Source organism: Lepidochelys olivacea (genome assembly GCF_965140295.1).
Source record: "Lepidochelys olivacea isolate rLepOli2 genome assembly, chromosome: 21".
In the NCBI taxonomy this organism is placed as follows: Eukaryota; Metazoa; Chordata; order Testudines; family Cheloniidae; genus Lepidochelys; species Lepidochelys olivacea.
Window position 1 is genome coordinate 15,492,000 of NC_140431.1, and position 16,149 is coordinate 15,508,148.

General features: G+C 54.7%; 1 protein-coding gene across 3 annotated transcripts in view; it reads left to right on the forward strand.

Moving 5' to 3' along the window:
- Nucleotides 1–8,406, forward strand: part of SYT2 (synaptotagmin 2) — a 184,515-nt gene extending 176,109 nt beyond the window's left edge. For all 3 annotated transcript variants that reach the window (XM_084610963.1, XM_084610965.1, XM_084610964.1), the window contains exons 7-10: nucleotides 4–171; nucleotides 1,225–1,342; nucleotides 2,515–2,648; nucleotides 4,411–8,406. In XM_084610963.1, the coding sequence (XP_084467089.1) occupies nucleotides 4–171; nucleotides 1,225–1,342; nucleotides 2,515–2,648; nucleotides 4,411–4,617 (627 nt within the window). In that variant the 3' untranslated portion in view covers nucleotides 4,618–8,406. The remainder of the gene's footprint in view (nucleotides 1–3; nucleotides 172–1,224; nucleotides 1,343–2,514; nucleotides 2,649–4,410) is intronic.
- The last annotated feature ends 7,743 nt before the right edge of the window (nucleotides 8,407–16,149 follow it).

The window sequence follows — 16,149 nt, forward strand, 5'->3', positions numbered from 1 at the left end:
CAGGTTCCCTACCAAGAGCTGGGTGGGAAAACCTTGGTGATGGCCATCTACGACTTTGATCGCTTCTCCAAGCACGACATCATTGGGGAGGTCAAGGTGCCCATGAACACAGTGGACCTGGGCCAACCCATTGAGGAGTGGAGAGACCTGCAGGGCGGTGAGAAAGAGGAGGTGAGATGGGAGTTCAAGGAGCGGGGGCATCTGGCCAGCAGGAGGTGGCTTCAGAAAATGTGCTCAAAGGGTCAGGAATTGGGATCATTAGGCAGCTGCTGTGCTTTCAAGGTCACCCAAGGAGGGGGGCTCCTTATAAGTGTTATCTTTGCAGTTGAGTATTGGTGAGAGGGGGAGAAAGAGGATCCATCCTGCAATGAGAGATGGAAGAGTGGCTGCAGGAGAGTGGCTTAGTGACGGGAGCAAGGGACAAAGAGTCCTGGGGTCTATTCCCAGCTCTGGCAAAGGAGTAGGGTCTCGCAGCTAGAGAAGGAGACTACATGTTAGGACTCCTGGGTTCAATTCCAGGTCCTCCATCGCCATGGTGTGTGACCTTGGGAAGTCACTTAGCCTTGCTAAGTCAATATAGTGCTTATGGAGCTCCCAGGAAATGGGAGGCTCCATTGATTAAGAAAGAAGTGGTGGGGTCATGTGGCTGGCAGTCAGCAGAATGGAGTTTTAGGTCTGACTTTGCCGTGTCACTGCCCCTCTGTGCCTTGGTTTCCCCAGTTGCACAGTGGGGTTAATGATAGTGACGCACCTCACAGGAAGGTTTGCGAGGCCGAACTCAGCACTGTTGGTACAGTGGTCTGACAGCAGAGCTGGTAAATACGACACTGTGTGTCAGTCCATGTGGAGCTGGGGAGCTCTGTTATGGGGAGACACTCTGATTTAACACGGGCTTTGGCTGTACCCTGAGACCTGCACTTAACTCAGGTCCCGCTGCCCACTGCAAGGTTTCTTTCTTGTGCAGAAGCCCTGTCTTAAATCTGGTAAAAACTGCTACAGCTGGTCTGACTTCTGCCACCCGCTAGGGACTGGCGCTCCTGCAGACCTCCTGCCGGCCTGCACCAGCGATGCAGCACAGTGTCTGATGCAGGGGTTAGCTCGATGGGTGAAGGGGTTCTTGGGTCTCCTCCCGTGGTTTCCTGAGGGATTGATTCTCAGTGCAAGTATCCCAGGATACCAGGGCATGGAAAGGCACTGACCTCTGCTTTTCCCCTTGCTCCACAGCCAGAGAAGCTGGGAGATATCTGCATCTCGCTACGGTACGTGCCCACCGCCGGGAAACTCACCGTTTGTATCCTGGAAGCCAAGAACCTGAAAAAGATGGACGTGGGGGGTCTCTCAGGTAAGAGCAGAGCCACCTTCCAGCACCTGATGGCGCTCCTGAGCCAGCCCAATCCCGCTGCTGACTAACACTCCCCAGGCAGAATTCCTGCCCAGGGCTCAGCACCTTTAAATCAGAAACCCGGATCCTGAGTGCTGTGTCTGGTGGGGTTATGGAGTCATAGAGCTTAAGGCCAGAAGGGACCACACAGATCATCTAGTCTGAGCCACCCAGCACCCACACCCTAAACCAAACAACCTAAATTAGCTCCGAGTCTTCCAGCCGAGAGGGGACTGGGCTGTTGTGTGCCACCAACAGAGAACAGGGGGGACTGACGTGCACCAGTGCGCGAGGCCCCTGCAATGGCAGGGAACTGATTATTTGAGGGAGACCCAGATAATCCTGGCAAGTGACCCATGCGGTGCAGTCAAGCATCTGAGAGAGAGAATGATCGATGCCAGCTGAGAGCCCTGGCTCACCCCACCCAATGTCCCGTCTCCAGCCATGGCCATCCTTGCTGCTTCAAAGGATGGAGACCACTCCCCCGCATACATTGATGCCTGCAGGCAACTGGCTTGAAGCATGAGCTTTAGGAACAGAGGGTCCGAGAGCTCCCTCTGCAAAACAGTGCTCCAGTGGCTTTCATCTTGTTGTCTTGAGGCCATCACCTCTGCGGGTGGCTGCCCCCCAGCCCCAAGGGAGGGAGCGGGTCTTGCTTCCAGTGTGCCCTTTGACTTTCTGTGGGGCTGGGCTCCCCATTGCCTGTGTACGCACTGACCCCAGTGCAAAGGAATGTGGACATGGCTCGCTCTGGGGTCAAGGAGTCCCTGAGACACAGGAATCAAGCCCAAATGGTCATACAGGAGCAGCGGTGACGTACAGCTTCCATCACGGCTGCCTGTCTTCCTGTCTGGACCCGAGCTGTCTGCTAGATTGAAGAGCCCTGTGCTCGCAGGTATCTTCCCACCATGTAGGTACTTAGCAGTAGACAGATAAATGGCGTCTGCTTATTGTTCCTGCCCACTCTTGATTTGACAGCAGGCCACTACATTGCATGATGCACTCTGCCTGCTCATACCCCCCAGTCACAGATAAACCCAGCCTGGCTACCCTGTCCTCTATGGTCCCTCTGTGCCTCCATGCCCACAAGTAGGGCTGGCTCTGACCTTTCCTGCTTTGGGTTCTCCCTGCAGATCCATATGTGAAGATCCACCTAATGCAGAATGGCAAGAGGCTGAAGAAGAAGAAGACCACTGTGAAGAAGAAGACCCTGAACCCCTACTTCAATGAGTCCTTCAGCTTCGAGATCCCCTTTGAGCAGATACAGGTTCCCATGCCGGGATTCTCGTCTTGGGAGGTTTGGGGTGGGGCATAGAGATGAGTGAGTGACAGCTCACATGACTGAGTTGGGAGCCTCTGATTGGGGGGATCAGACCCTTCCCCCATGACATCCACCCATATAAGGTGACCACCCAGGCCTTCAGATGATCTAGACACACCCACCCCCTGAGCAGCGGAGGAGATGGAGAGATGGGAGCCGGCCTTGGGCCGGTGTTTCATGCACGCTAGTACTGAGCAGGAGCTGAGCTCCTCCAGACTGACATGTCCCTGCTGTGTAATGAGGGTGGCTGCTCTGAACGCAAGAGGCAGTACAGAAAGCCAGAGTTTACGCTGGGCAAATGCTACCAATATCACTGGGGCCTGAATGTCAGAGTCACAGGGGGCCTGAGGCTCCCATTGGCCTCGGCCGAAGCTGTGGCTGCTCCATATCTCTGCAAATGAACCGCCTTGTTGCAAATTACAACCACTCATCCTTAGCCCCCTGCAGCGAGGGTCACTCCCGCCAGTAAGGTCCAGCCCCAACTTCAGCAATAACCAATGCTAACGGCAGCCAGCGGGTGGAGGGGCTAGTGAGACAAGGACACGGGTGCCGGTCAAAGCAGGGCTAGAGGAGTGGCCCTGTGCTATGGTCTCTCAGCTGCTCCAGGGCCGACCTGCCAGGTTCCAAGCAGAAACCTGGGTTTTCCCCTGGCCTGCCAGCCTTGCAAACCCCCGAGCCGGGGATCTGAGGCCAAATGTCTCAAAGGAGGGACCTAAAGCTAAGCACCTAAATGCATATTTAGGGCCCTGAGCAAGTCAGGCTGGGTCCTTTTCGCCTCTTGCTTCATCGCCTGTAATGAAAGGCTCATGAATGACCGCCCCATCCCCACTGCCCTCAGTGACCCCACATGGCCCCAGTGTTTTCATCCACTGCCCTCGGCAGCCCACATGCGGTTCTGGCCCCTTCGCCCTCTGGCCTTGGTGAACCCCATCACGGCACCAGGCTCTTCACTAGTGACCCCTGCACAGCCCTGGCCCCATCATACTCTGACCTTGGTGACACCCTTCCCTGCTGCAGCCATGTTACCTTTAATGGTGTGCAGAATGTAACCAATGGGACTCAGGCCTGCTCTCCACCAGCTTGTGGCCTGGTATAACGCTGCTGGGGAGGGGGGGGGGCATTTTTTTTCTACTGAAATAGTTATCCCAGCACAAGGCCTAGTAGGGGTGCAGTTATTCCGGCATGAAGGTGCCTTCACGCAGCAACAGGTTTAGCGATGCTTTATATTCGTATCACTGCATCCATGCTAGGGAGTTTGTACCACTTTAACTGGACCAGTGGAATTAAAGTGGTGCAGCATTCGGGTGGGGAATAAGCCCTTAGCTGCATTGGCTCTGCCTAGCTAGAGGAAAAGGACCAACTTGCTTCAGAAGCTAAACTCTGACATGGGGAGCAGGTGTTCCACCAGTATTACATAGCCCCTTTTCAGGACAAACCTGCCCCTTTAATATCCATTGCCCCTAAAATGAGAAGGGAGAGCTGTCTGAAGATACAGGGTGAGCTTTGCCTAGCTGCCTGGGGGAGTTGGGAACATGATTCCCATGGGAACAGGTACTCAGATCCATCAGGCATTATTGGACAGGTTAGTACCCATCTCCCAGCTGCAGGGGAATCTTGGCTCCAATAGATTCCCACTCGGTTCTCAGTGGCATCGGGCCATTTTGCAGCTGTGATGCTGGTAATAACACGGCGTTTCTGTGTGCCCCAGAAAGTGCAGGTGGTGATCACCGTCCTGGATTACGACAAACTGGGGAAGAACGAAGCCATCGGCAAAGTATTCGTTGGCTCCAACGCCAGCGGCACGGAGCTGCGGCACTGGTCCGACATGCTGGCTAACCCCCGGCGGCCCATCGCCCAGTGGCACTCCCTGAAGCCGGAAGAAGAGGTGGACGCATCGCTTGGGAAGAACAAATAGGAAGCGCCATAGCCCAGCATAAGCTACGGACATTCTAAGCGACCCAATGCTATCAATACCTCAGTTATGTAACCTTTGGTTTTTGCTTCCGTTTTCTTTTAAGCTGCAATACCCTTTGGTTGCTGTGGAAGGGTTTCCAGACAGTCCTGAGCGCTGTCAGGGGAAATGGTTAAAGACAGGGATGGTTCTTTTCATTCTGCAAAGTCGCTTCCTTCCGCTGCATGTCTCATCGTTTCTACGTGCTGTTCTTTGAAAGCGTAAAGCCAGCTTCTGCCGTGGGTCCCAGAGGTGCCAGGCCGTGGCAGGGCATCGTCTTCCTTTCTCTTCGGTTTTACACTGGGACCTTCAAACGTTGTGCGAAGGTGACAACTGAGCCTGAACATCTGAGTTGACCAGATACACTGTGCTTGCTTTGGGGATACATACAGCTGGACTAGGCAGGTCGGTGGAGAAGAACTGTGATGAGCAGCTCGGCGACTGCTTTGACTCCCATCAGCCACCCAGAGAAGTGAGAGGGCAGTCGCGTTGGGACTGGAACGTCCAAGGCTCCGTCGAACATCTTAAGATTTAGTTTTTTCTGGTGCGACAGGTGCATTGCTGGGCATACAGACCCTGGGCTATTGCCACCCCGTGGCACCTTGGTAGGGTATTGAACCTTGCAGCCCCCCCGCCATGTGATTGCCAGAGAAGGGGAGCTGTTACATGGCGGGTGCATGTCTTTGATAACTGAATGTTCAATCTCAGTGCAGGACAGAGCACAAAAGAGTCTTGGTTTTGAAAAACGGCATCATGGGATGTTTATGCAAATGACCATTGCAAGGCAGGCTTACAGAAGCAGCTGGACTTGAGAGGGGCCCACCCAACTCAAGGTTGATTTGCCAAAATGGCTGATTAAAGCCATCTTTGGTGCTTAAATGACATCTTAAATGAAAGCAGCTCTGGGGTGATTTGCATACATGTCCCATCATGCCTTGCACTACTGTACCTCTTCTGAAGATGCACGACCTAAAAGTGTACAGAGCCAGATGCGCCCCAGGGGAGGGTTTAAGGCACAAGATCTTCAGAACTCAAGGCGAGAGGGTGGAGCTGGGGTGTTAGTGAGGCAGGTGCAAATCCCTCCCGCTGTTTCTGCCAGTGTGGCCGCCTGTGACCCAGTGCTCCCGAGTTACTCAGTGAGCGGCTCGAATGCGGTGCTGGAGCTGCTGTGTGACCAGAGTGCTCGCTCCAGCCTTCCTGTTGAGGCTGTTCCACTTTAATTAACTGTTACGTGGGCCCCAGCAGCGTCAGAAGCTGTCTACAGCTCAGTGGTCTGGGCCAGCCCCTGAGATGTTGGACATGCTGATTTAATTCCTGCCTCTGCTTGCTGAGAGGAAGAGTCGGTTAAGTGCTCTTATCCTTGTTCTTGCCTCTGGAAGCTTGGCCGCTTCCATTAAGTATTGGTTGGGCCCACCCAAGGGTTAAGATCGCTCTGTAGTCCAGTGGTTAGGGTACTTGCCTGTGTTGTGAGTGAGCCTAGTGCCAGTCTCCCCTGTGCCCCCTAAGAAGGGGTTTGGACAGCGATTTCCTCCCTCCCAGGTGACTGAGGTAGGAGGGCAGTCCTTGTTTAAATCCCATCTCCTTTGCAGGAGCCATTGTCTTCCTGGGATGGGGGCCAATTAATATTTAAGTAAAACCAGACCCCCTCTGAATCAGAATTAAGCCTCAGACCTGGATTGCCTACACCCCAGCCGCAGAGCATAACCCCAGGGCTACAGGGGGACTCACAGCAGAAAGGTCTCAGTCTCCCCGGGGTGAAGTTGTTCCACTTTAGGGTTACAATTAACTCAGTAGGTACTGGGCTACACAGGGAAAGAAGGGAGCTGTGTGTCAGTCCCTCACTAGCCCAGTGGTTAGGGGACGTGCCAGGCAAGGTGAGGCTGTGAGTTTCCGCCCAAAATACCGTGGCCTCAGCGAAATGTTGTGGTTATAAACTCTGCCAGTGGGGCACTCCACCAGAGCCCCACCTTCGTGGCCCTGAGAAGGGCATAGGACACTGGAACCAGGCTCTCCCACACCCCAGCTTGGGCCTTAACCTCTGGGCCAGAGGGAATTGCCCCCCAATCTCCCCCCTTGACGCCGTTCCACGCTGTAGCTGGGCCAGAGACCCAGCCCAAGCAGTGACTTTCTCGCCCACTAGTAGTGGCCCTCAGCTGGGCTGTAGGAGTGTCAGGTTTAAGCCCCTATCTAGCTCTTGTCTGGACTGCCTGCGCTAGGCAGTACCCTCACGCGGGGACGTGTGCCTGCAGGGCTTTGCTTCCTGGCACAAACGAGACTTTCCACAGCAGGCAGCACCACCCCGCCAAACACAGCCCAGAGGCTGGGCCGCTCCAGCAAGGGCTGCCATCAAATCTGAGTCAGCCTCAAACTTGGCTCTCCCACTCTCCAGGGGCTGAGCCTAACCCCGGGGGAAGCCAGGCCTTGAGGCTCTGGCACCCACTCTCTGCCCTGTTGAAGCTGTTCCACGTCATAGTGTTAACTAAGCATTGGGCTGGAAGAGGAAGAAGGGCAGTTGGGACGGTCTCGGGGCCCAGAGTTGCTATAAAGTCTGGGGCAGCTGGGCTTTGTGGGCTAACAGGAAGCCTGGTAAATACTAGCCAGGAGCATAGCCAGGGTGAGAGCCAGCTCAAACACTGTGTGTCTGGCTTTGCCATGAAACCCCTTGAGATAATCTCAGTCACTGGTGCCCATGGGGTGGGTGAGTAGCTGGCCCAGGTGGTGGGGCGGGTGCTCTCTCACCCCCTTCCAGCATCATACACAGCTAAGAGGGGAAGCACGTCGGCTAAGAGAGACTGAACCCATTCCAAACAAGGACCAAAGGTGCCCCAAAGGCCAAAGTATCTGCTGCTTACCACAAGGCCTGCTGGCTGATGAACCCAGTCCAGTTCCTTTGCCTCCCGCCAGGTATAGGTCATATTCCCCCCTCCCCCAAAGAGCAGTGAATGTCTTTTCAGGGGGCCAGGACTGGACCTATAAGGAAACAGGCTCACGTCCTGCCCCTCCTAGAGCGTTTCCTGAAGTAACAAGAAGAAACCACCCACCCTTCCCAATTCGGTCCACTCTGTACCTGAGAAGACCAAGCCAGTTTCCCATTTTCTGGCTCTAAGGGGCCTTCAACGTTAGTGGCTTTGCTTTGGTTGAACCAGCGCGTTGGATAGTAGCATCTGATACGCATCCACACTGTGGTTTCCTTTCCTTCTGTGAGTCCAGTCCTGTTTTATTCTGGACCTTTTGCATAATATCCCTCAAAGGACCTCGCTGCAGCCCCGTGCCAGCCAGCTCTGGAGTATCCTTGCAAATCTCCCTGATTACCAGCTACGTTTTCCTGGCAATGTGGCTTAGCCTATGGAAGTGTCTTCCTAGGGAAAGTTGTGACTGGCCATGCCACTAGCAAATGTTCTAGCAGGACAGCTCCTGCCTGGGACTCTACCCAGGCTTTCCAGCCCCACAGCTTGTGGTTTAGAGAAGCAGACTGCAGCACCAAGCAGCTGCTGACATACTTTTGTGAGTACGAAGAGCAAGGAGAGCCAGAGTAGTAAGCTTTGGTGTGGCCACGGGCATGAGCCCAGCAGTCCAGGACATCTCACAGGAGGTAGAATTCACCCATGCCCAGAGAGTCTAAGTCACGGGGAGAGGGGTGGACAGTTTCACATCCCTTACCCCCAAATACAATTGGAGAATGTTTCACTCCCAACCCCCTCTCCACTCTACTCTTTCCCTCTGACAATTATTGATCCTTTATTTGTGCACGTTCCCCCCCCCCCCCCCCCCCGCCCCAACCCTTACCTTTTAAGTCCTGCTGGAGCTTCAATATTTAATCGGTAGGAGAGCTCCGTGCACCCATGAGCCTGGCAGTGGGGCAATCGTACTAATGGCAACTAGGGAAGCGTACATTTGTTCCCAGTTCGAAGGCCACGAGGTTGCAGGAGGGAGCCCTCATGGAGTTCTGGATCCATACATGAGCTTTAAACACAAGCCAGCCTGACTGCTGATCATATGGCCTTGCTGCACAACAGCAAAGGCCAGGAGGTCCAAGGAGCAGAGGTAGCGATTCCACACAGCGGAGCGTCTAAGCTCTGCACCCGGCTGCCTTAGAACTCCGGCTGCCTTCGCCTGATGGGAAACTGAGCAAAGCAGCCCTCGGCGGGTTACAAGCATGGTCTAATGAGTGTCCCCTTTTCGTAAAGGGCGGTGCATATGCCTGCGATAGACACACTTGTACCACCCCCTCCGTTCCAAAATTAGAGTTGGTCCAAGAAAGTGAAAGGTTAATGGGCTTTTTATGAACCAGAGTGACCTAATAAACACACCAGAGCTCAGTGAGTTAATGTACTCAGGAGAGTAAACCCAACATGCTCTGCTTTCACGCCAGGCCTTGGAGTTGCCCCATACTACTTCCTTCCATTGCTGGGGTTCTGAAATCAGCATCTAAGGCCATGTCCCACCACCGCCGGGACTAGCGGTCAGTTTATTATTACAGACAATACTGAGGGTGTTAAAAAACTCATGTCTGGGACTGGGGGAGAGAAAATAATTGGGTGAGCAGAATGTGAGTTCAACATACCTGCCTTTGGATCAGCACAGGACAGAGGTGGTGGGTGGGCCACAGCGGGGACAATACCCCCCTGCCATTTTGCTCCCCGCTCCACTGGCCTCTATCAGGCGTCAACTCCTCTGGAGTGGACACTGCACCCCTGGAATCCAGTCCTGCTTGATTGAATTTGGCACATTTTTAACTTGGACTGTTTAAATGTGTGTGGGGGGAGAAGGGGGTGGGGACTGTGACTTTAACCCCCATTTTTAAGGGAAAAAAGCTCCCCCCCCACATACTCAAGCCATCTGAGCCACATCCAAAATCCCTTCTTGTATATGTAGTTATATATATATATAGCTCGCTACGACAACCAGCCAGCCTTGGTGCCAATGCATGACAGATCACCACTATGTACCTAGCAGCATGCTGAGCGGAGAATCCAGACGCTTCGTTACGCCTCCGAGCCATCGTCCATTGGGCAGAACACACCCAGGCTGCAGCGTGGCCGGAGGGGGTTTATTTTCCCCAAGAGGCTAGAGTGAGCCCTGTAAAAAACCACCCGTTATTGCCCAAGTCAGCAGGCTCCACACGATCAGTTTATTTTCAATTTAAAAATAAAAAATAAAAAAAAACCAAAAAAAAAAAAAAAAAACGGTAAGGAACAAAGCATGCCTGCCGCATTCACAACTGTTTGAGGGGTAACTAACAAGCCAGTAGGGGGATAAGTTCATGTGTGTCTTGTAATCGATCCGTGCAAACCTGTACCGTGTTCAATTTATGCCATGTCCAGTAGCAGCAGCTTTGTGGCGTTCCGTCCCGTGTTGATGCATTTTACTGTCACAGCAAACTTAGAAGCCATATTAGACCACGGCCTGCCAGGATCCTCACCTGGGCTAGGCCGACAGGTGATCCTCTGTGTCCTCCTGGCCCCTCTTGGTCATGTCTCTCCCTGTGTTTTGTTAAAGATCTCCCAAGCCCCCATCCTGGGGGAGGGCTGGCTCAGGACGCTAGCCTTTGCCACGGCCTGGAGGTTAGTCCTCACCGCGGCTTGGCGCTACGTCCAAGCTGGAGCCCCGTACGGCTGGGTTTGGAATGTCACAGTTTGAAACGCTGGGATCCCGTTCTTACACGCCAGGGGCAAATGCTGGCGCTCCTTCGGCAGACGAGCGTGGCCTGAATCCGACCCCACAAGCACCTCGGTGCTAGCCCTAACCAGTCTGATGGAGGCTGAGGTCCTGTCCGTTGTATCATGAGCTTCTTTGGGGGAGACAGAGACTGCAACTGGGATCAGGCCCCCTATTGCTCCCAACACAGCCTGACTCTGGCTCTCCAGCTGGGGAACTGGAGCAACGGAGCAGTTTTCGTGTCCGAGCAGGGATGGGTAGGACGACCGCCCCTCTAGATCAAGGGCAGCTGCCAGGCCATCTATGCGGCCCCTGGACAGCAGGGCTGCACGGGATAGAAGTTGCTCTAGTTCCTTCCCTTGGGGCCAAGCTGTAACATTTTAACCAGCTCTCGAGCCCCCCGGGGAGACAGGAGTGGGTTTGGGGCGGACAGAGCATCATGCCCCCTAGTGAGAGCTGGATCATGCACTGACCTCGAGTCCAGCTCTCTGCTGCCTTCTGGGCAGAGGGCCCAGGCCCAGGTGAGTCTGGTTGTTGCAACCACAGCTGCTGCTGGCTCGCAGCAGGGAGCACTATTAGCCATTGGGCCAGGTGCACAGTAGATCCTGGGGCATTGAGGGGCTTCAAGCCAGACCGGATGTTCCCCTAAGGGGATTGCTCTGTCTCAGCCACAAGTCACGGGTGCTCTGGCCTGTGCTATGCAGGAGCTCCAAGGAGAAGAGCAGAATGGCCCCTTATGCCCCTCAAACCCATGGATGTGTGCGCCCATCGCAGCCCCGAGGGGAATCCAACCCCGCCCTCTGGAGCAGCTCATGGCAGTCCTCAGCCCCAGAGCGAGCCCAGCAGGGGATGCAGGACTGACGGCTGGCCTGGGTCTCGGATCAAGCAGCAGGGGAGGGAAGCTGTAGGCAAGAGGGGGGCGGGGCTCAGGCCTTCACGCCCTGCATGCGCAGCTGCAACAAGCTGGGAAATTCCTGCTGGCAACAGGGGTACGTCCCACTGCAGCATCCACCCCTGCCCCCAGCACAGGCCCAGGGGTAACAGCCACCGGGGCTCTGCTCCGCTGCCTTTGGGAAGGAAAGGGATCTCAGCCTTCAAAACCGGACATTCAAGCACCAGGGTGGGGTCCTGCCTTCCTGCCCCCTTCTTCCTCTGCCCTCCCCTGCCCCTGAGGGGTCTATATACAAATCTCCCCCCCCCTCCCCCCATCTTGAGATCATCCAGGTCTCAACCCCTTCCTGGCATCTCTCGCAGTGCACCCGTCTCTGCAGCACTGAACTCCGGCAGGAAACTGCTTTTACCTCCCGCCCCCCTTGTGTGGTCTCTGTTGTTTCTGTCTCTATTGTTAAACTGTTATTTTGTAACAATGTCCGTCTCCTTATTAAAGAAATGATCTGAAAGCAGCTGCCGGGTGTCCCTGCTGTGTTAGCACCTCTAGGCCCCGGGCGCCACTGAGGGCGAGCGGCCACCCCCAGGGCCGGTTCCTACCTGGAGCAATGAGGAGCAGCCTCAGCCCTGCAGCCAGGGGGCACAGAGCGCTCTGCCCCAACCCTGAGGTTGCAAGGAAAGGCTCAGGGCCCCCCCAGCAGCGTAACCCAGGGGGAATGCAAATCCCACCCTTGCTAGGGCTCTTCGGATTCCTTGCAAGACGCTTCTCACGGGCCCTGGTGCTCCTAGCACTGGAGTGAGAAAGCAGGAAAGTGGTGAGAATCAAAGAGCTGAAGGGGGGCTGGAGGAGAGAACAGGCTCAAACCCAGGTTGCGCAGGCCCCTGCTGAAGGGCTGCGTCTCCCCACACCCCTTCCCCCAGCGCTTGGGCGTGGCAATGAAATTGACAGCCAGTAAACACCAGACAGAAATACTAGGAGCAGGCGTGTCCTGCGTCCCATGTCACATCCAGGGCCCCCCCAGCACTTCTGAGGATTTACAGGTTTCGTTCCAAGGCCAAGACAGCGGGCACAGAGGTGGTAACAAATACACAAGTTGTTTGTGGAGCTTTATACGGGTTGATCTGGGTTTGGTTGGTGTAGGTTTGAAAGAAACCGTAAAAGAAAGGTAGACACGGTCAGACTAGAAATAAAGCACAACGTTGGAGCCGTCAGAACAATTTACTAAAATTCGCAGTGGCTTGGATGGTTTTCTAAAGGATCTGCTCTAGTTCCAACAGGCATTAACTCAGGGAAATCCTAGGGCCTGGGGGGCCGACTGGATGCCCACAATGGTCCCTTCAGGCCTTGGGACCTATGAAAAAACCCTGCAGTAAGGTGTGAAGCAGCTGGCACTTGCTGCATTCAGAGCCCCCCAGAAGCCAGGCTCCACTCCGGGCTGGCTGGGTGCAGCTCTGGGGCCGCAGATGGCTCAGTGTATGGGAGAAATCCCAGAATGAGGGTCCTGAGATCTTGTCTGTCTGGGCAGCCGTAACGGGGTTGGAAAAATCAGGCCCTTCCAAAGGGGAGTAGGTTGCCTGGACACCTCCCCCAGCCCCGCGCCCCGTGGCAGGGCGTTTGCGGAGCCAGTCCAAGCTGCAGCAAGGCATACCCACCACACTGTGTAGGGTGGGGGTCTCCGCAGGGGCTGAAGGTGACGGGCTACTTGCTTATTTGAGTGCAGTAACACCCAGCAGCCCCAGGCAAGATCAGGCCCCCCCCGCCCCGGGCATGGTGCAGGACACACGATCCCTAGGGGCTGGAGTCTACACGTGCCTGGTTTCACTGCAGCCCCCAGAGCCAGGAGTCAAGTTGAACCAACGCTACCAGGCGCACCGAGCGCTGGAGCTGGGGGGGGGCTCCCCTTGCTGGCCACGTGTAGCAGGGGGGGGCAACCGCATCGCAACTCTCACCACACCTGGTGACTTGAAACAAATAGATGCAGCAAGGACAAGGCAGCAGGCACTCGGGGGACTCTTGAGGAGGAAGAAAAGAGCCTTCGCTGGAGTGTTTAATACCCCAGCCGCCAAGGGAGCTCCCCTGCGAGCACGGGCTTGGATCCAGGCACCGGAGCTGTGTCTTGCAGTGCACAGGCTCCAGCGAAGGGAGCCGCGGGCACAGCCCCCGGGGCCCAAACAGCCCCTCAGAGAACGGTCGCTACTGCACAATGGGCAGCCTAGAGCCAGTACAGGGTCAATGGGGCAAGGGAGCAGCCCAGGACCTTAGCTCAGGGTGCAAGTGAATGTGCGAAACGGAGGGTCTCACAGCCCTGATGGAGGGACTGGGGCATTCTCTGGGGCCACTGCAGCTCCAGGCAGAAGCCCTAGAGCGGAGAAACAGGCAGAGGGTGAGCATGCTTCCAATGTCTTCCCTGAATTAGAGCTTCCCCTCTCACTCCACTAACTGCAGGAGGTTCCCAGGCAGGATTTCTCTTCCCACCCACGTATCTGCTGCTTTCCTTCCATTACGTAATACAGCGCATGCTACTCTGCTTAGCTGCTCTCCCCGGAAAACGCTCCCTTCCCATTAACCCTCTCTCTGTCAGGGAGAGACACAAACGCAGAGAATTCTGAATTCAAAGAGGGAGAAGCAAGAACTAGAGAAAAGGAGAACACGAGCCCCCTTTATTGCCTGCAACGGGGTTTCTGCCACGTGGCTGCACCGCTGCGAGACCCAAGCTCATAAACTCACCGCATGGAGCTCGTGATCCAGCCAGGCGTAGCGCAGCGGTAGGAATTCCTGCCTGTGCAAGCTAATGGAGCTGAGACGTTTGTGTACGGCCCCCCCCGGGGATGGAATTCATTCCAGAGATCACTGCCATGAGGCAGCACCAGGCCTGTTGTCCCAGGGAGATTGTTCACTGTAGCTCAGCTTTCGGACATGACCCACAAGAACCTGGCTGCTAGTGGGCTTCCCATGGCGGTTCCTCACTTTAATTACAGACAAACACACAAACAAACGGCCCTGGGAGAACAGCAAGGCTGCTAAGTCAAGTGCGCAGAATTTTGGAAGTAGCAGAAGTAAGGATGCCCCTGGAGCTCGCTCACTGCCGGTGGAATCTTTAGTTTGACAGAGAAATTCTCCGGACAAGTCTCTGAGCACGTGAGAAAGACCATTTGGAGTCTTCAATCTTGGTCAAATTTTCACGGTGAGAGCACAAGGCCCATCCCTGTCACAAGTGCAAACCACAAGATCAATTACTAAGTTCCTGTTCCCAAGCACGGAAGTGCTAGAACGTCTCCATGAGACCTGGTTTGGTTCTGGAAACACCTGGGCAAAACCAGCATTTTTCCTTCGTCTCATTTGAGACCCTTGTTCTTGGAAACGGTTTTAGGCTGAATTTTTTTATTTTATTTTGTTAAAGTTTCAGCTGAGAAAGGCACCTGCCAGGGACATTTCAGCCTGTATGGCTGAAGTCTGGCGAAGTCTCTCTCTGGGCTACTTTGAGTGAAGATGCTGGACTCAGATTTAGCTCAGGCCTCCTTAGGACAGCGTAATGTGGATCTGGATGCGACTGCTATACTAACCATAGCAGAGTCACCCAAGTAGCAAGTGGCCTCCTGGGTATGTCCAGGCATAGCATGCGCTAAGGGGCTGAATTTCCAGGCCCCTCCCCGACTAGCCAAGGGAGGCTTGGCACAAACCAGTGCATAGAGTAGCTTTGCTCGCATGGTCATGAAACGTTGTCATCTTAGCACGTTGGTGTTAACAAGCCTCCTAGAACAGGGAGAGCAGCTGTGCCAAGTGGCAAGATGTTAACGATATCACGCCAAGCAGTCTGAGCGTAAAAGGAGAGATCCCAACAGCCCCAGCCTGGTAGGGGGTAAACTATCCTACACCAAAGCACCAGCCCCCAAAGCCAGATTCCAGCACAGTCACACGCCACGCAGGAAAGGGGCCTCGTTACAGAAAAAACATCGGACTTGGTGGGACGATCAGTCCCCTGCCATTGACACTGCAGCGCAAGGCTCAGCACCCAAAGTTACCTTGTAAGAAGGATGAGGGGAGATCAGGGTTTGTGGTGCAGTTGCTTTTTCTGCCCCCCAGCGGGATGGTTACAGGAGAGTCAAAGATTGTTAGCCATTTCCTCAGCTGCCAGTTCACAGGGGCTTGTAAGAACTGGATTGAAGGAATAGAAACAGGCAGTGATTGCACCTGAATGCAGCTGGGGCTGTCGGGGCTCAGAATGACTCAGTCTAGCTATGCTGCCCATTATGGAACTGCTCCCGGGGCTGCTGTATATTTGGGGTGGGTTTTGCTTTGTGCATTTCCTAAATGTAAACAGTCGCATTTCATGTGGATTTTGTTTTTTGAAAGCAAATCCTGGGCTTTCTGCTCCCTTCCTTGGTAGAGCATCCCCGGATGCCCAAAGCATGTTCAGATCCCGTGGTGACGGGTAACCCATCTACAACTCTAGACTGTCAGTTGCTCACTGGGCTACTGCAAAGCCCAAGGCCAGTTTTGCACACTTCCTTCAAAACACACATCCGCGCTGTTAAACGGCACTGTGCCTGGGGCAGGGATTGGCTGGGGGGGGTACACAGCACAATGGAGCCCCAAGCCCCAGCGATTGCAAGAGAAGAATCAGATCATGGCCACCGTTTTTAAAGGCAGCTGTAGTGTCTCTATTTAGACACCATCCAATGGCTTGAAATTTTTTCACCAAGGCTGAACGCTTCTCGGAAAGGTCACTAGAAAGCCCTGGCCTGCAGGGGAGATTGGCAATGCACAGTGACAGAGCCAGTGCAGGCAGCCATTCGTGATCGCTAACTTCGCGCCATGTGTTGCTACGCTTTGAACAGTTGTTTTGTAGCTGCAGGATGAGACTTTCAGGCACTGAGCGCAGGTAGCAAGCAGCAGGGGTCAGTTCACACCAGCCAGGCTGCTCCCATTTATTAATGCTAAAAATGGAA